Genomic DNA, 20,000 nt, shown 5'->3' on the forward strand with positions numbered 1-20,000 from the left:
CTGAGTGAATGTGTTTGGATGTGCACACATACAGTATATGTAGTTGTGTTTTGTGTGTTTGTGAGAGTACCTGCCATCTGATTCTCATTATTTAGACAGAGGGAGAATAGAAAGGCATTCAACTAATTCACAGCCTCATGGAACCTGTTGCCTTTGGCGCCACAGCTTCTTTCCTTCCTGCTGATGTCGAAGAGCAGACAGACCTCCATTCTCTCGTGCGAGACATTGTCGCTCATGGTTGCGGTCGCTTCCAAACACAACAGCTGCCTCTGTTGTGTTCAAAACACAGCTAGATCTGATCTGACATGAGTAAAAAAGAGCTTGATTTAGTGATAAAAATGATGAAAATTGAGTTTTAAGGCCAATAGTTTTGCTGTTATGTAGTTAGAAAAATCTTCTCATCTTTAATTCAGTCATGAGGTTTAATGTATGGCATGGGACAAGCTTTCTCTTCCCTCTAGTCAGATGTTGCGTTAAGGAACAGAGGTTAGCATAGCCATTTTAATAAAATCTTATGACTTTCATGGGGTTTGAGGTGTCTAAAGTCGCTGTCGTACACTCTGGAAGGTTACACTGGAGATGAATTAGCACAAAATGGTTATTAGTAATTCAATAAAAAAAAAGAAAAAGATGCCAAACAGCAGCCTGATCTATCTAGGCTAGAATAACATAGGACCCAAATGTTGTGTCAGCATTGACGTTTAAATTTACTGATGAACCCTGGTATGATTGATTTTCTTTTATTTTCATGTCATGCACACAAAGTTCCCAACCCTCATGGGTTTACAAGACACCAAAGTTACAGTTGCAGTGGTCACACATTTCATTACATTTCATTTCATTACAAAATTACAGATTATTATACAGCTCGGTCTTAAACAAAATATTCTGCCTTCTCTCCCAAGCTTGGCAAATAAAATCTGCTACAAAAAAGATTCCCTTCTTGAAGCACAACTCAAGTTTTTCATAATCATCCAGCCCAAAGAAATCAACATAAATAGAGGACATTTTACTAAAAAGTACATCCCTTACGTCCTCGTAGACAGGACAGTAAAACAAAAAAATGAACCTCATTCTCAATTTCACCTAACGCACACAACAAACAAAGTCTGTCCTCTGGAGTGGCATTAAACCTGCCGGTCTCTCTCTAATGGTGATGTTCCTGAACGTAACTGTGCACATAGGGATCTTTGTCTTTTGTTTAAATTATACTTCACATAAGGTTCTACACTGTAGCTACTCTTTATGAGACAATATGTTCGTAATTTTTGTTTATACCATATATCAACAGACCATTTTTCTTTATACATGAGAAACATTTTACTCCTAATCTCCTGAATATCACAAAGTAACCTGTTCTGGAGAATGAATGACAAATCGTTCAAATAAAATAAGGATTTCAACTCATTGGTCCAGGGATGACCATGCGAAATGTCCCAATTAAATATCTTTTTAGTGAGTCTCTGATCAGACATCTTCACAAGTCTATTCCAAAGCCGAAGCATTTGATCTATATGTCTGATGTTTGGAGATTCCCATCCCATATCTCCACTAATGGCCAAAACTGAAGTAAATTTATTGTGCTTTACATATATATATATAATTTATCACATTTACTAGAGAACAGAAATCAGGTTTGAGACAAGATGTTATGTGTTCAAAGGGAGACTCAGAGCTGTTTAAACTTATTTTATCAGAGCAAGAATGTGAAAGTTAATGGAAAAATCTTGGTTTCGTGTGTGTGAGTATGAGTATGTGTAGTGTGTGTGTTTGTACACATGTGTCTTTGCATGCCTGTGCTAATGTGTGTGTATTGCCCCCCCCCCAGCCATGGAGAGTCATGGTGAGTGTGAGATCAAGGTGCAGCTGAACTGCAGCCACTGCCAGACGCAGAGCTGCACCCGGGACGAGGACACCCGCCTCATCCTCTGCCTCTGCCACAACGAGGAAGTGCTGGCCAGCGACAACGTCACATGTACAGGTAGCTATGGAAACGCCCCAGACAAACTGCAACGATGACAACCTTTTCCCCCGTTAGTTGTTTTGGATAATAGCTTTCAGTATAAGATCATTATTAGCTATTGGTTCATTTTTATGTCCTGCCATAAAATCCAAAATAATGTTCCCACCATAATGTTGAACTTTATGACAAACAGATACAATATCCCAACAAAAGGAGAACAGCCTGTACTTTGCAGTCTTTCCATCACCTAGAACTAATTCTAATTGATGATTTTCAGGTAGTTGATAAAATTCAGGAACTGCATTTTTAAATAGGTCAAAATATGTCCTTCTTATACTTTTATATTTTTTACAGTGAAAGAGAAAGTGCACCTCTGTCTCTAGCTCACCTGTCACTCTCTCTCTCTCTCTCTCTCTCTCTCTCTCTCTCTCTCTCTCTCTCTCTCCTCTCTCTCTCTCTCCCCAGCAGCTCCTCAAGGCCCGGCTCCGGAGGGCCAGCTATCGCTGTCGTTGATCCTGGCAGTAGTGGCGTCCACCGTGGTGACGGGCATCGTCCTGACCTGCGCCAGCCTCACGCTCAGTAAGAGACTCTTCCAGCTCTGTGTCCAGTCTGTGCCCTCCACCTTCCACCGGCTGTGAGCTCAGCCCCGACACGCAGACACTGACAACAGTACCGTGAACACGCTCGATAAGTGTCGCTTTCACTGGCTGCGAACCAGATGATTAAAGGAACTGTGGGATAGATGTTAAGGATTTGCTCTGAGCTGTGCGACGCTGGCAAACTTAGAGAGCAACAGTATGAACGGTTTGATTACAAGCACTTCTTTCAGGCGATGTTCTCCTTCCACTGGCTGCATCTGAACTTGGTAGAAATAAGGCAAGACATGTTTTTGTGCCAAAGAGTGTGAAACAAGATAGAAATGTGAAATGCGATAAAGTAAGTAATTACAGTTAAATATTATATTGTTTATATGCTATATTCCCAAGAAGAAGTGGAGGAAGTTGTGCACTTGGTGGGGCCTACTGCAGAGTGACTGCTCATGTGAATGGAAGCTATATGGAAGCATGAAATGGCAAAAGATATAAAAATCTCACTGTATGCATTTGAAGTGCTATATCAAGGGCTATAAAAAGGACAGGCAGAAAGGTTTGACATTTAGTTGGCAGGTTTCAAAGCATTCTCTCAGCTGCAGATGTGTAATGATAAATGAGATGAGAAGGGAGTGGATGGCAGACGATTTGATTCAGCTGTTCAGAAATAGCTTTGAAAAGACAGAAGTGATCATGATTACACAGAAGCGTAGATCTCGACGATTCGGGAAAATAGAGAACCAAGAGAATATGAAAGATTTGGCCTTTCGGGAACTCGGGAAATGGACACACGCGGGTTTATCTGAACCGACGGGCATTGATTCTCTAAGATGACAATCTTAGGATAGAGGAGATAGACTTCATGTGTGATATAGAGAGGTGTTTGCTCGAGGGAAAAACAAGATTTGGTGTGTGAGACGCCTTTCACTTTCCAGCCACACACTATAGGTCTTGCTCAAACACACTGTGATATATTTGTGAAAGTGGGGGGTGGGAATTTTGGTGGTTTGTAACATGCAGTGTCTGTTTCTGAAGACATTGTCTTGGTATGTTGTGATGATGACGGTCTACGATAAAGATCATTAAGCTACAGTATTTACTGTACTGTACTGTATGTTTCAGAGAGCTCACTATTCATACACATAGTCATTAGTGTCCTCTCACACCTTTGCATTACTTGCATTAGTTTCAAATGATACTCTAATCTGACAGTAAAACATGCTATAAAACGCTTTATTGCTGATTCTTGCACAAATAAAACGGCTTAAACAAGGAATAATTAGGGAATTAACAATTAACCACTTTTTATACATTTCATTTACTACTCAAAGGTAATCGTGCTCTAGGAAAGGAAGATAATTGAGGGATAAGAGAGAGCCATGATCTAATTTATGATAATATTACAATATTACATGATGATACTAATGGCATTAGTATTTAACTTGGTCTCAAGAAGATTAGTATCATATAAAAGCTGCTATGTAATATACTGTATTTAATGTTGACTTACATACTAAACCATCAATGGCCTTATTAACCACAGACACTTTATATGAATATGGATTTAACAACTACATATGTTTTTGCAGCAATATAGGACAGTGAGGGATTATACAGCTAATATTACCTTTTTTTCTTTTTGCACCTTTGTCACCTTTTTGACAACCATCGACTGTGGAGAAATGGGAAGGGAATCCTGAGATTTCAGTCGAGCCGCTAATCCTCCACCCAGTGCTGTTTAATGTGTTTAAGTATAGCAGATTTCCCCCTCCCTCTCTCCCTCTCTCTCTCTCTCTCTTTGCTGTCCCCTCTCTCTTCAGCTTCTCCTTAACCTCGTCTCTTTCAACTCACTGAATTTGAGAGTGCTGAATATTAAGTGGAGCTCAGTTGTGGCAGAATCCCATTCCCACAGCTTTGGTGAATCCATACTTTGTTTAAGAGCCTCTGGAGGGATCTCAATATTTTCAACTCTCTGGGCGTGTACACTGTCTGAGAAGAAGACCGGGCATAACAAAACAGTTTAGGGTGTTTTGATTGGACTAATACAATTAACTCACTAAAATGCATGTGATGTAAGGTAGATCTAACAAATTATAGGAGCAACATTCAGTACGGAGATTCTGTTGAGATTTGAATCTTGTTCAATCAGATGTATCAGCTGTACCTTAACTAGTGTTCATCTATGTGTATGCTAGTACTGAGCGCCACATGAAATGATCGTGATATCGGTTGTGATTGCTAATATCAATGGGGCAAATGTATATTGTAATAACTTCTTTACAACAGTATAAACAATAGAATATGTTGAGAAAATGTCCGTCCTGCTAAGTGATCACGCATACAATCCAAACAGAACTCACAACATGCTGTAGGAGAGCAGTGTCCTGCTGTGAGATGAAAGTTGGTGAGGTGGGACTTCTCATATTTCAATGACATGTCTGTCAATGGGAAAATGGGAAATGCATTAAAGTGGAGAGGACAGGTTAGCAAGAGTTTTAGAACAAAACTGCTAGCAGATATTAATTGGGCTTTTTGGAGAAAAGATGGTATCTGCATGAAGCTTTGGACAAAAGAGTGGTAGGAAAACGTAAAAAAAAAAAAAAAAAATAGGTGAAACAAAAATGTCATGCTAGATAAAGTTGAACATGGATTCACTCTGTTTAATCAGCAGATTCTCAATGATATTAGTTGCTGATAAGATTGCTGTTTATTACTAGTTACAGCCAGTCATGAACAAACAGCTGTGGAGTGTTCCTTGCAAACAAATATTTTGTGCAACTGGACTGATCTTCATGCAGAACATTCACACTGGTGCCACCTCCATTTTGTGAAGAAGTGATACATTGCTGAAGTTTTCGTTTGACTTCTGCACTAACTGCATTGAGTGTAACTGTGTGTGAATTTGCCAGTTTTAAATAAATCAAATAGTAAAACAAAGACTGATTACTGAATATTACAATGGTGTAGTTACCTGCATGTAGCTTTCTTTCTCTTCAAAGGAAGATGTTGTCAAGAGCTTTTATATTCATCAGGAGCTACGTAGCTTCTCAGGAGCTTAAATAACAGCAGTGAGAATGTGCATGCAGAACACACACACACACACACACACACACACACACATGCATGCACACAGGATTAACAGAAGACACAGGGTGTTTGCAGTTCAAAGGCTATACATGCTGTGACATAAGTACTATAAGACTACTATAATTAAACTATAAGGTACAATGGTGTAGGCCCCCAGTCACCATATACACAAGTACTTTTACATGCAGTTCCAGCATGCAGCACACACACACACACACACACACACACATCCCCAGCCTACAGGTTAACGGTGTCTCTTCACCTGAGCTCTCCCCCATGCAGGGAGGTAGTCTGTTCCCTGGGCGCCCCCCATCTCCTCCTCCTCCTCCTCCTCCCCTTCGTCCTCCCTTTTCTCGTCCTCCTCCACCTCCTCCTCCTCCTCCTCCTCCCCTGTCTCACCCGCACTCCCCCCGCCCCCCACCCAGTCCCTAGCATCTGCACCGGGCGATGGCTCGACGGCACCTCTTACCTGCACGCAACGCCCCTCCCTGGCAGACTACCAACCTGCATCGGGGACGCGGGCTGCCTCCGCGGCGGGTGAGTCCAAACTCACTGGCACAGATAGTCTAGGAGCAGTAACCAAGGAGAGGACAGCGGTCGCTATGTATCCCACAAAGCATTGTGTTTGTATGCGGAGGGATTCCTCTTCTTGAGACCTGAATCACAGTCCAAATTAATGGACATCAATATCCGTATCTGTGACAAATGTCTGCGAGCCAATTTATTGACAAGCAGTCAAACTATTTTACAACTTTTTGTGGAAATGAAGGCGGTTCAAATACACTTTGACACTCTCAATTTCCAGCATAAATTCCCAATCTTAATCTCCCACATCAGAGCACTCCACCGGCCCCATGAATGTATTTTACATTCAAAAGCATCCACCAACATGATGCTGCTTGACCCCTCCTTGTGTTACCGCTCCTACAGTAGCGCATAAGTTGCTTCTAGAAGTTACTTGCAGGTACGGGGTCACAGTTCACAGTTAGGGTTATGATTTTAAGTACGAAACTACAAAGTGAAATAAGCTTCTTTTTCTCTCCGTCTTCGTCTCGTCCTTTTTTCTCCAGTTTACTACCGTAAGAAGAACCAGCTCCATGCAGTGAGGGTGCGTCTGCAGAGTCCAGAGTACAAGCTGAGTAAGATCCGCTCCTCCACCATCATGACCGACTACAACCCCAACTACTGCTTTGCGGGGAAGGCCGCCTCGCTCAGTGAACTGAAGGAAGTGCCGCGCAAGAACATCACACTTCTCAGGTACAGTACACCAGAAAGCTACAGAGAGAGTGTGAGGTCTGGGCTCTGTTTATTACACCCACTTAGTATGAAAGTAGTGATTTTCAATTTTTTGCTTTTCTGCTGTGTTTTTTGCAGGGCTCTTGGCCACGGTGCGTTTGGTGAAGTCTATGAAGGACAGGTTCTGGGGATGAGCGGTGACAACAGTGCCATGCAGGTGGCCATAAAGGTCAGCTCACACACGCACATAGACACAGGAAGACAACTTACACCTAAATGCTTGCTGAGAGCACCTCACTCTGAGTTATGTTCATTACATCTTATCCAATAAACAGCATCCCACAGGAGCGCTCGCACTGCTTTATCTAAAGGTCACGCTCTCATGTTGGATTTCAAATGACAAGGTTTTCTAATGCTTTTACTTCGACAATGATTCTTTGTTGGCTTCAATCTAATTATCCGAGCAGAAAATATGATATGGTTTGTTGTTTAATAAGTTAACATCATGCCAAAGGTGGAATAATGTACTGCAGAATCATCATGATTACACAAAATCATTGTAAAAAACAGTAAAAAAACAAAAAAAAAACAGCACTGCAAACTTGTTCAGTCAGTATCCTCAGACAACTTTGCATAAAAACGACATGAGAGAAAGAGAAAGCTGCCAATTGCTCCACATGGGTCTGCCTGCTTTCCAATAGCCTGTTGATTAGCCATGACCCAGTCTTAGCTCTCGACAATAGCACTTTGTAGTGTTCACACACATACACACACACACACGCACACACCTCTCTTACTGCTGTTTCTTTCTGCTCCACAGACTCTTCCGGAAATCTGCTCTGAGCAGGACGAGATGGATTTCCTGATGGAGGCGCTGATTATGAGGTGCGCCGGGCTGGAACACACCGGGGCTCGTCCTGCAGCCGCACACCACACCAGGCCCCATATCATACGCTCACATCACACCGCACTCACATATCGTTCAGTTCACAGGTTCACACACACGTACACCCGGCGCATCCCTATCCCAACACGTCCCTCACATGTGCGAAGCAGCAGGCCCAGCAGACAAGACACAAACAAACACAAACACACTCGCATCATCAGTCAACCGGCCCAGCTTGCTTCACAACTAAACATGTTCTTCTCGTTGGGCTGCTTGTTTTGGTAACCATCCTCCAGCTGTTTTCTGTTATGGCGAGTTAGCTAATTCACTGCATGTTTGTGTCTGTGTGTGTGTGTCAGGGGAAAGGGGAGGGTGACAGCTGGAGCTGGTTGTGAGAATACTCCTCACTACAAATCAAAACAGTGATAAAAATATAGCATAGCTCTCAAGCCAAGAGAAGACCCAGCTAAGTTTACTAGTGGACACACCACAGGACAGTCATGTGTGCAGGCATGTATTTTGGGTTTATGTTCCTAACTCAGATATATGACTGTAATTCAGTTAATTCAGGTTTATGAATTGAGTGATAGTATGCGATTTCCACACATCTGTGAGGAGTTTTTCTTTGATCAGAGATTTTTTTAGTCTAGACAAGACAAGACTTAATTAAAGTTTCTGGAAAGCTGGCCTGAAACACAGTTTTAATGTGCTGTGGCATTTTCTTGGTACACAGTTGCTCAATGTTTTGTCCTTTCCGTGCCAAACCCTGGTGTTTCTCTGGCACTTGTATAGTAGGCTATATTAGTATCAAGCACATGCAAACACACTTACCCACACACAGACAAACACAAAAGCACAAAATAATCACAAGGACATGAATAATGTCGACCCACACTTCCACACAGACACAAACACACACACACACTTGTACAAAACGTACACACACAAGTGTAGGAATGCTAACCCATGTGTTGTTCTGTTTGTCCATGCAGTAAGTTCAGCCACCAGAACATCGTGCGCTGCATCGGAGTCAGTCTGCACATCCTGCCCCGATTCATCCTGCTGGAGCTGATGACTGGAGGAGACATGAAGAGCTTCCTGAGACAGAACAGACCGCGAGCTGTACGTCTGTCCTATACCTTTGTGTGTGTGTGTGTGTGTGTGTGTGTGTGTGTGTGTGTGTCTAATGCTAATATATGCTGTGCTGTGTCCAGGGCCAGGTCACATCTCTCACCATGCTGGAGCTGCTTCACATGGCCAGAGACATCGCCTTTGGCTGCCGCTACCTGGAGGAGAATCACTTCATACACAGGTGCAGCGCCGCACCCTCTTACTACTGCCAAGCACTAACATGAGTCCCACACTCACTTGAAGATCAAATTCAAGGACTTTTCCATGACTTTCAATGTGTTGTTTGGTGAAATTCAAGGACTCAAAATCGGGCATTTTTTGGTGTAAGACATGACATTGGTCAAAATTAGACATCATATCATCTTTTACTCTTGTCAAGTTAAGAAATCCTGCTGAAATCTTTCATTTTAAAATACTGATGAATTTGACTTGATTTTTAAAAAATGAAGTACTTTCAAGGCCATCCATTCATTTTCAAAAACGTTCAAGGCCTTATTTCATTTTTCTCAAATCCACAAACTTGTGGGAACCCTGACTAAACTTTATATGAGTTGAGTATTGGGATCAACCACTTCCCACACAGACGCAACACTACAACGTATTATAATTGCAATGCTCTTCACTTTGTATAATTGTGAGAACCATCAGAAAGGTTCAGAAACTATTGTCAAGCGCTGGCTGAGGGGATATTTGGAGCTGAAAGGATGCCGCTGCTACAATGGCAAAAACACTTGAACTTCATATCATGCCATAAATTAATTTGAGTTTGGTGCCATAATGGATCTATGTAATAGATACTGTGTATTTCAGAGACATTGCTGCCAGGAATTGCCTGCTGACCTGCCCTGGGCCGGACAGAGTGGCCAAAATTGGAGACTTTGGCATGGCACGGGACATATACAGGTGTGTATGCTAAGTCTGCAACATCATACTGGCAATCCACTTAGTAAATCCTTCAAGTATGGTTTATGATTATGCGTATCAGGAGGACAGGAGTCCGGGCAACAATGGATTGATTATGGTAAATGGGTGACCAGATCAAAAGCTATCTAATTTTCCTCATGGGGCTAGATTCTAAATTTACTTAGAGAGTTAATGGCCTTGTGATATTTACCTCTTCTTCTAAACTGATAATAAATGTCCATTCCTAATAATGATAGCATTGCTCTTCTTCTCCAGGGCCAGCTATTATAGGAAAGGGGGTCGTGCCATGCTGCCAGTCAAATGGATGCCACCTGAAGCCTTCATGGAAGGCATCTTCACCTGCAAGACTGATACATGGTATAAATGATGCAGACTGCATGATATAAATACATATAGTTGTAATTGATGGTGGTTAAAAAAAAGTGGGACTCAGACACAATCATAGTTAACAAACATATATTTGTTAAAAAGTAGACCACACTATAGACTGCTGGTGACATTTGCAGGTAGATGTAAAGGAGGTGAATCTAATGTTTGACTCTCTCTAAGTCAACCTCTGCTCTTAACCAAGCCAAAAATAATATCTACAAGCGGTTATAGGACTCTGGCATCCTTATTCTTAAGAACATTTCAGCAGACAAGTCTTGGTAAGTAACACACGGTCCAGTGAACTCTGTTCCTTGATCTGTGTCTCCCCCTGCAGGTCATTTGGAGTGCTACTGTGGGAGATCCTTTCCCTGGGATACATGCCGTATCCCTGCAAGACCAACCAGGAGGTGCTGGAGTTTGTCACCAGTGGCGGCAGGATGGACCCACCCAAGGGCTGCCCCGGGCCTGTGTGAGTACCGGCACATATTGGGACTGAAACTGAAATGGGCCTGGATGAGTGGATGTAAAGTCCAGGCGGGGCAGAACTGGGCTGGTTTGGAGGCGTAGACTACCTAGACTAGGCCCGGCTGAGTTGCACAGTTACTTCACTTGAGATATCTTCACAGTCTCAGCCGGGTTATGTGAGTGTATTAGATTATACACCGCAGTCAATTAGACAACCATGGTAGCTCCTCCTCATCCCAAGATAGAATGCTGTCATGATGCAAAATGGATCATAAACCTTTCTCTAACTAACCTAACTTCTCAGCAGTGAGAACAAAGACAGTTATGATTATACCATGATAATGCAATTTGTTTCAGGGTATTACTTTTACAGTACGGTTTAAATAGTATACAATTTAAACAGCATGTCTCTGCTCTGTATCTCTTCACCTGTCCGTTACTGTGTAGCTATCGGATCATGACCCAGTGTTGGCAGCACTGTCCAGAGCACAGGCCCAACTTCTCCACTATCCTGGAGAGAATCAACTACTGCACTCAGGTACACTACACATTTCACCTGTCTACACACACAATTTGCCATCAGTGTTCTATAAATTTTATTGTTTGAATTGAATTGAATTTTTTGTTCTTCCTTCTTTTGTCCATTCCTGCCTTCCTTCTGTTCTTCCTCGCTCCCTTTTTTCCTTACTTTTTTCCTGTCTTTTTCCCTTCCTTCCCTGTTTTTTCCATCCTTTCTTCCTTCCTTTGTTGCTCTTTTAATTACCGCTCCCCCTCCCTTCTCTCTTTATCAGGACCCAGACGTGATCAACACCCCCCTGCCAGTGGAATACGGCCCCACCATGGAGGAGGACGGTGGCCCAGTAATCCGTCCCTCTGACCACACCTCCAGCAGCCTCACCCCACTCCTGTCCCAGGACCCCTCATCCCAGCTGGTCCCCTCTTCTTTGGGCCTGGGTCCCACCCCACTTCCCCCACAGCCCACCAAACCCCGTCTACTCCTCCAGAGAACCCAACCCATCCACCAGGAAGTGACGTCATACCGTGAGGCGTTGGAGCCATCTTGGGCTGAGCCTGTTCCCGCCCCTGGTTTGCCGCTGTCAGCAGCGGGGGTGTGTGCAGCAGGCTCCTGGCTCCACCCTGAGCCTCTCCACCACCGACCTTGCTCCAGAAACAGCTCCTCCTCAGGGAGCCAGAGGCTGAAGAACAAGACTAAGAACCTGTGGAACCCCACCTACGGCTCCTGGGTCTTGGAAAGCTTCAGCAGGGGGAAGAAAACACTGGCTCACACTCAGTCCATGCCTCTCTCAAGCTCCACTTCCTCCACCTCCACCACCTCCAACACCCAGGTTTCTTGCAGCCCAACCTCAGAATGCACTGATGCTGGGTGCGATAGTGCCAACAGCACCCATCTCAGCCCTTCCGCCCTCTGCTCTTCCTCCTCTCCATCCCCTTCCTGCCAGGCTCAAGCTGCCTCAGGCATGTCCTCCCATAAGACCCCACCAGGGGGCGCCACCACAGGAGCCCCGGCAGCCGGTATGGACCTGGCTAAGCTCCAGAGCTTCCCCTGCGGCAATGTCAACTACGCCTATGACGAGCAAAGCTACGAGGCAGAGAGCTTGCCCTTAGTTATGCCCAAAGCCCCAGAAGCCAGCACAAGCACCAGCTCTGCCCCCAGCTTCTCCTCAGGGTCTAGCCTGGGACTAGGCATGGGGTTGGGCCTCCATACCTCCTCCTCTTGTATGCCCAAGCTGCTGCTGAAGCGCCACGCCAGCTACGGACATGAGGATGTGAGGAGACACACCAAAGCCGAGAAACCCACGCGCGACCGAGACTCTGGCTTTTCTCTGTCTGAAGACCTCAGCGTCACGCCGGTCTGAGAAACAGCTCGCCTCCACAGGGATTCTGATTTAGATTAAAACTCTGGAATACTGTCTGGAGCCCCTCTCACTGTGGGACTCTGGAGTTCCGGAACACTCTTCTGGAGTTCCGGAACACTCACCTGGAGTTCTGGAACACAGAGTGTGTCCACAAGGTTCTCTCATGGTGGAAGAGCCACAGCATTAAATAATAGAGTTCCTAGAATGCTGGAACGCACACACACGCGCGCACACACACACACACACACACACAAACACACTTGAACGCACACACATAGACAGACACACACATGCACACTCTCACACACTCCTCAACACTGTGATTGGAAAAGCCAACACTGGAGTTGAAGCCCGTTGCTGGGCTTCCAGTACACTGGTAGCAGAACACTGAAACTGAAACACTGAAACACTCAGCGCTGCGCTTTCTAAATGTCCACCTCACTGGAGATGTCTGCCATAAAGAACTGCTGTAGTTAGACTCCTTTTCTACCTATTTTCTTTTTTGCTGTATTTTTTTCATGAAAGCTTTGGCAGTAGTGATGTTGCATTATCATGAACAATAACAAGACATAAATATTGAGCCATCGGTAAGAGAATCTCCACGTGCGTGCTTTTCTTTACCGTGAAATATAACTTTGTGGTTGAGCGATATAAAATTTAACAAATTCCATGGCCCTTATTAGAGAAACTAGATCCATGTAGCGACTCTGAATCACCAATGAAGAATGCAGAATTTTATTCATTAATAGTTTTAGGCATAATTTTGGAGCTTCTTAGTTCGTAGTTGCGCAAGTACATCTGTTCACACTTGACTGATTTGCTTTCACCCCAAATAATGTGAAAACACATTCACATCCAAATTACTTCCAGCATATTTTTGGAAATTCCTTTGTTGTGTTTTTTTGTTGTTGTTTTTATTAATTATAGATAGTAATAATCTATATATAATTCTATATAGTAATATAGAATTACTAACATGTCTCTTTCCTCATGTCCCAATGTTTACTTTTGACTGCAGGTCTCATAAGAGAAGCTCATAGAAGGCTATAAGCTATTGTTTTTTATTTTGTTTTTTTTGCTATTTTTGTATACACTTCCTTACACTGGACTAACCTATAGCATTTGTAGCTATTTTACTTTGTGCCATTTATTGTGTATTTCTGTTTATCTGTGTGTTTATTATGGATCCATTTGTAGTTGATCACTGCCATTAGATACCACTACACTGCATCTACTCAGATGTAGTGCTGGTAGTACCTACGTTTACTCAGCAGGGGGAGGTATTCACATTTGAAATACCAAACAGGTTGCTGCAGGTATCTTATAATCAAAGATTAAATAATGGGAATCTCTATTCAGTATTTATATGTTTTGAGATTATTCTAATTTAATCCATTTGGTAGCTGTATTTGATTTTTATTTGTCTTTATTTTAAACCTAAATATGTCAATAGTTTATTTTTGAGTATGTTGAGAGAATAGTTAAATTTTGATAAGGGTTCTGTAGGCTTACTGTATGTTCTTATGCCAAGGCCTACTGATATTACAAGTGTTTACTTTGGTTGTTACTTTACAGTAGTTAAACCCCCGTACGTCTTATAGATAAAGTAAATAACCAAAAGGCTCACAGTTTCCTAAAGACTTTTTTTTTTTGCCTTGAAGAGATGTGTGACATTTAGAAATATTAGTTACTGTGGGATTTCTTTTACAGAATTTTCATGGACTGAAACATTCATGCTGACCCCATCCATATCCTTGTCTTGCTCACAATGAAGATTTTTTAAGGCCTGGTGTATTTTATTTCACACTTACTGAAAACTGCATCCCTTGTGTAGCCGAAGGTGTTGTGCCTCAATCCAACTAAGACTATCAACTCTATGCAATATACTATATTTCACATTTTCATCTACCCTAATTGTACCCCAAATAAATGAACATATATTGATCTTTGTGTGTTTGGATCAATTATAAGCCACACTACATAAATTATCAAGTGCAACTGTATTGGCATGACTTTGTTTCTGGATTTGCTTTAGTTGGCTCATGTTTGCTGCACACAGTACATCAGGCAGTTTTTAAACAGATCTCAGATGAATATCTTTAAGCCATCTGACTAATTCAAATTGTATTGTATAAGCCATAATTGTGCGTCGTCCCCATGACTGGAATCACACTGAATCACAGTGATGTAAATGTTTTTTATTGTTTGATATCCCAGTGAACATCCCAGCCCTTGCTAATAGGATACTGCAATAGTGTTTTACTATTTAAAAAAAAGTATCTTCCCCTTTAATTCCATAAACATGTTTCATTCATTTCATTTACATGACACTTTTGGCATGTCAGATTTTGAGGAACGATAAGACCCAGAAACATACAGTGCAGCATCTTTGTCCAACAGGTTTTGAAACGGAGCACAAGAAATAACTATAATTACAAGTTTGATTAAAGGAATAAAATGTCATTCAGTGATTGAAATAGGCTATACATTGATATACATTGAAAGACAAGTGTCAGACTCATGAACAGTGACACTGACAATACACTCTCATCAGTGTATGCAGTATTGTAGTCCTATGACCTAATAGGTGTGTGACACAGTCAAAGTTTTCATGCTGGACAGAGTTTCTCCTTTAATGTTAAACTCAGGGATGTGACATTAAAAAGTCAATAAGGTATGAAGTGAGATTGAGTTTGTGACCTGTGACTGCTCACTTTCACTCTTTTATTATCCATTTTATGAGCATTTCCTCCACATCTAACATCACATCCCTGAAATTAAAAAGTAGAACTCCTACACTTTCAACTTCTGTTCATGTCATATGAAGTGGCATTAGTGTCAGTTCATTTGCTCATTCATTCAGTAACTAGTGACAGACTCGTTGGCTCCGGCTCCCTCTGTTCAATGTCCTTCTCTGATTTCTGTCAGTGTCAATATCAAAGTCTTTCAACATTTTTACGTACTGTTTAGAATAGTAAGAGCCTGAGCTCTGGATTACTGTGGGTGCTGGTCTTATCTCCCTGCAGTTTATTACAGCGGCTGTAACCTAGTTCTTGGGCTACACAGCACGTTCATTGCTTCGTTCTTCCAGCATTGCTTTACTCGTTTTATCACTGCTCACAAAGCTCCCAAAATAAATCATCCGATACTAGACCTCATTTAGGGTCTAGTATAATTAGTTTGAGTTCCTTTAACACGTGTACAAGTCAACAGTCATTCACCATCTGTTTCCCTAGTTATGCTATTTTCTGTGGTGACTGAGGTACAGGTTGCTTCCCCCGTCCCGTCACTGCTCACAGACTCCAGTGTGTGGATGAGGTTGTCCAGCCCCCACAGGTAGCCGTCCTCCCGGTTGCCCTCCTGCCAGGGAATGGCATGGTTCAACATTTGGCCCTCTGGTAACGCCGTGGTCTTGCCAAAGTCAATGAGCCAGACCTGAGCGTGACCCGTGTGGTCATGGATAAAGAGGAAAGAGCTGCCGATGACCTAGGGAAAACCAGAATTTATTATTAGCCTTTGTCTTGCTTTCCTCGCCTGTTGTCCATCTCTCTATCCATCTGGACACCAGCGATCTCACCTCATGTCTCTTGAAAAACTCGGACATCTTCAGGGCCTGTTGGATCTCCGTCAGTCTGCTCAGGTAGGACTTCTGTGTGACAGGGAAAACAGAAGAATGTAGATATTAAAATACTGAGATTACCAAGACTATCAAGCCCATTGGATGAGTCATTGAATTGAACTACACTACAACTCAAAGTTTAGACACATGCATTTTTCCACATTTTAGAATAATAGTAAAGACATCAAAACTATGAAATAACTCAAATGGAATTATGCGAATGGAAAAGTGTTAAACAAATCAAAACTATCTTATATTTTAGATTCTTTAAAGTAGCCGCCCTTTGCCTTGATGGAAAGGCAAAGGCTTTGGAAAGAAATTCATACATAGGCATCAACTTCACTATTTATATTTGTCTAAAAAATACATTTCAAGCATTTAAGCATAAACCTTTAGATCAAAATGGCTTTAAGATAATGAAAAACATAGTACATTCAATCAGGCGTGTCCATACTTTTGACTGGTAATGTATTTAATTTTAAATAGCTTTCACTCTGAATCCCTGGCTCCTAACCACCAAAGCAGATACAGTTGTAATATAATGGGACATTCACAGCGCAGGTTCAGGATCCTCCTGCCATAATCAAAAACTCAAACAGTGTTTAGGTGTGAACATTTACTTTGTGCCATGTGGTTGGATTTACTCTCTTTGTAGTTCATGCAACTCAAACATCTTAAAGCTGTTCTGACTTATCATGAGACTGGGTTGGACCTTTTCAAATGTGAGAAGGACTAAGCATACAACATTAGCATTGTATAATCATTCCTGTAAGGTGAAACATGAATGTACTGTACACGGATGTGAGAGCTGACTCAACAGGTGTGTTTGTAGTTGGTGTCGTCTTTTAGGTAATACGTGCAAGTGTGCTTTGTGTTGGGTATGTGTGTGTTGTGTTTGCCTACAGAATGTACACATATCAGCGTGTGCGATGTGTACAGTAGCTAGCTGACTGTCACATACTATGATGTTGACGTTCCCTCCTACAAAGTCCGTGAACACCTGGGTGACATCCTCCTTCGACCGGGTTTTCTTGAAGTCCGTTCGACACGTTCCATCAGATTTCTAGAGAGGAGAGAGGGACTGAATAAGAGGATCGCACAATATTAAATGCAATGACTTCTACTTGAGGTGTGGATATATATTTCCTATTTAATTATGAATTTTGTGTGTGCGCATGCATGTGTGTACAGTTAAGGTTAAGATAGAGGTAGACTATGTACGTGTGACTGCATTCATGTGCATTTTTTTACTTTTATTAATGCAGGCAATGTTTTGCTGAGCATGCATGCTCTTTCTCAGCAACACCCTTCTTCACATTCACACAGTTACACACATTCACACCTGGATAAAACCGCAGTCTTCTACTTTTGGCCACCAAACATTAGGGGGTTAAGTGTCTGGCTCAAGAGCGCCACATCCGTAGCTTTTCCCTTAACTTTGTGGTTTGTCTGCAGTGTGTGTGTCCAGTGTGCGTGTCACCCTCTGTTTTCTGTCTCCCTCTACCTTGATCCCCTCTATCCTGAAGCCCAGAGTGTGGGTGGAGCTCATGGTCTCCCTCCACTGCATGTAGCGGGGCTTGGTGACGGCTCGTTGCGAATGCTCCTGGGGGGTCGGCCCGTCGTTGTCCACCTCCACCATCTTCTCGTACAGGTCCTTCCTCAGCTTGGGACGCTCCCGCGCCCGAACCAGCTCTTCCTCTAAGTATGTCCTGAAACAGCAGGATGAGAGAATCCTTCAGATGGAGAAGTTTTTGTTTTCACATGATTGAGGATTTCAAATATCATTATCTAAAAGTCTGCAAAGTCTGCATTTGTAGTTAAAGATAGTAGAGGTTGTGTACTTTGAGGTGATGTGTAGGATTCACACTCCAAGTGATTTGCATTACAGTAATATGGTAAACTCATACTGTTCTTTCTATGAAGCCTAAATCACTTATGTACATTTTTATTATATTAGAATCCGGAAAGGCTTTGTCAACATCAGAAGCAAAACCTTAGAGCAATAACTTACAAAGGACTCTCCTCTACAAAGGACTCTTCTCACTAACTAGATTCTGAATTGCAGGATAGATTTCCATTTATATAACGATGTGCTGTGATGCAGAGGAAATGACCAATGCATAAAAATACTGTTGCTGAGCTGAACTGAAGAGAACAACATACACTGTGTAAGCATTACTGTAAATGCTCTTGTTGAACAGTACAGAATGCATAGTTACGCTTGGCTTATTCATAGTGAGCATGATGGGCAAACAGATGTGAATTTCAGTTTCACTTTATGAGCTGAACTTCCTCCGTGCTGAAGAGGGAAGCTGACAGAAGACTCCAGAGCGAACAGTGGCTGGTAGCTTAACTGTGTGAAAGCTTGAGTGCAGCTTTGTGGTTGTGTGTGTTTTTGACAAAGGGGAGTCTCCAGGGACACCCTGCGTCAAAGCCTGTTTGTGTGTGTGTGTGCGTGTGTGTGTGTGTGTATACAAAGTATATCAACAAGTGTGTGTGTGTGTGTGTGTGTGTGCGTGTGTGTGTATGAGTGTGTGTGTATACAAAGTATATCAACAAGTGTGTGTGTGTGTGTGTGCCTGTGTCTGTGTGTGTGTGTGTGTCTGTGTCTGTATGTCTGTGTGTGGCTTCAGAAATATACAGTACAGGCACACACAAACATTGAGCAGACAATGCAATCATTTGTCTGAGTGTGTGTGTGTGTGTGTGTGTCTGTGTGTGTGCGCGTGTGTGTGTGTGTGTGTGTGTGTGTGTGTGTGTGTGTGTTGGTGTCTGTTGGTGTCTGTGCCTTTGTGTCTGAGTCTATGAGTGTGTTTGTTTGTTTAAACCGGAAATAAAGCTGAGTTGTGAATGTCTGTGTGTATGTGCATGAACTTTGTGCATGTGTGCATGCATGCATGCATGTGTGTGTGTGTGTGTGTGTGTGTGTGTGTGTGTGAACAAGAGACAGTGAGGCACCCCGCCCGCTGTGGCAGGAAGCCAAGCCTACAGCCTGCAGTTACAACAGGTGTTCCCTTGTAGAGCGAACATACATTAAAGCAGCATAGCACTGTATCTGTCTACAGTCTCTACCATCAAATCCATTTCAACACAAGATTAGCATGTGCATTTCTCATGTTTACACAACATATGAAAATATAAATACACAGTCATTATCTGACGTCATCAGTTAGAGTCAGAACGTACTGTGGCAGGAAACAATGAGAAGGTAAAGGGAAATGTTTCTAAAGTTAAGAGTGTTATTACGCACTACTGAGGAAAAAAAAAATCTTTATAGCATCAAATTGCAATATTTTCCTACACACTAGTGTATTGATATGTTGACATCAAGTGATATATTTTTGAAAATCACATAATGATGTATTAGGAAATTGTGCATGAATGTTGAAAAAGAAAAGGAAAAAGAACTTTAGAGACTAGAAGGAAAGTCTAACAGACATTAGATTTTATCTAATAAGAGATTTGGCTTTTTACTCATAAGACAAAATAATTTTCATGTTTTATAGCTCTTCCTCTTTAGGTTTTTACTACAGTCAAATGAAGAAAATTTGAATATTTCCATATATGGCACTATCAAAATGAAGAAAATGTGCACAACAAAATATTAAGAATCACAGTAATGATAATATGATAGCAGGTGGTCTTGCAATTCCCACCCAACTCAATATTAATAACAGTGATTTTGTTGGCAATTTTCTGGAAAATGACTAATGCTTTCCTTTCATAATGGAAAGTGTCCAAACTTTACTGGCTCCAATATAAATCCAAGATAAAAAATAATCTGTTATTTGGCAATAACAGATTGGTGCATAAGACACATGGAATAATGCATTCCTGTGGGTAAGTTCTGAGG

General features: G+C 42.1%; 2 protein-coding genes across 3 annotated transcripts in view; one reads left to right on the plus strand and one right to left on the minus strand.

Moving 5' to 3' along the window:
- ltk (leukocyte receptor tyrosine kinase) overlaps positions 1-12,528 on the plus strand; it is a 35,582-nt gene extending 23,054 nt beyond the window's left edge. Inside the window, exons 18-29 of the mRNA XM_078289551.1 lie at positions 1,829-1,981; positions 2,429-2,542; positions 6,711-6,897; positions 7,015-7,105; positions 7,697-7,761; positions 8,755-8,884; positions 8,977-9,074; positions 9,704-9,796; positions 10,073-10,174; positions 10,521-10,655; positions 11,099-11,189; positions 11,443-12,528. Of these exons, the coding sequence (XP_078145677.1) occupies positions 1,829-1,981; positions 2,429-2,542; positions 6,711-6,897; positions 7,015-7,105; positions 7,697-7,761; positions 8,755-8,884; positions 8,977-9,074; positions 9,704-9,796; positions 10,073-10,174; positions 10,521-10,655; positions 11,099-11,189; positions 11,443-12,528 (2,345 nt within the window). The remainder of the gene's footprint in view (positions 1-1,828; positions 1,982-2,428; positions 2,543-6,710; positions 6,898-7,014; positions 7,106-7,696; positions 7,762-8,754; positions 8,885-8,976; positions 9,075-9,703; positions 9,797-10,072; positions 10,175-10,520; positions 10,656-11,098; positions 11,190-11,442) is intronic.
- Positions 12,529-14,711: 2,183 nt separating this feature from the next.
- The window catches only part of itpka (inositol-trisphosphate 3-kinase A), an 11,595-nt gene continuing 6,306 nt past the window's right edge, over positions 14,712-20,000 (minus strand). For both annotated transcript variants that reach the window (XM_071904242.2, XM_071904241.2), the window contains exons 4-7: positions 17,652-17,856; positions 17,109-17,210; positions 16,106-16,177; positions 14,712-16,014 (exon numbers count right to left, since the gene is read on the minus strand). In XM_071904242.2, the coding sequence (XP_071760343.1) occupies positions 15,742-16,014; positions 16,106-16,177; positions 17,109-17,210; positions 17,652-17,856 (652 nt within the window). In that variant the 3' untranslated portion in view covers positions 14,712-15,741. The remainder of the gene's footprint in view (positions 16,015-16,105; positions 16,178-17,108; positions 17,211-17,651; positions 17,857-20,000) is intronic.

This window comes from Centroberyx gerrardi, chromosome 17 (assembly GCF_048128805.1).
Source record: "Centroberyx gerrardi isolate f3 chromosome 17, fCenGer3.hap1.cur.20231027, whole genome shotgun sequence".
Taxonomy (NCBI): Eukaryota; Metazoa; Chordata; class Actinopteri; order Beryciformes; family Berycidae; genus Centroberyx; species Centroberyx gerrardi.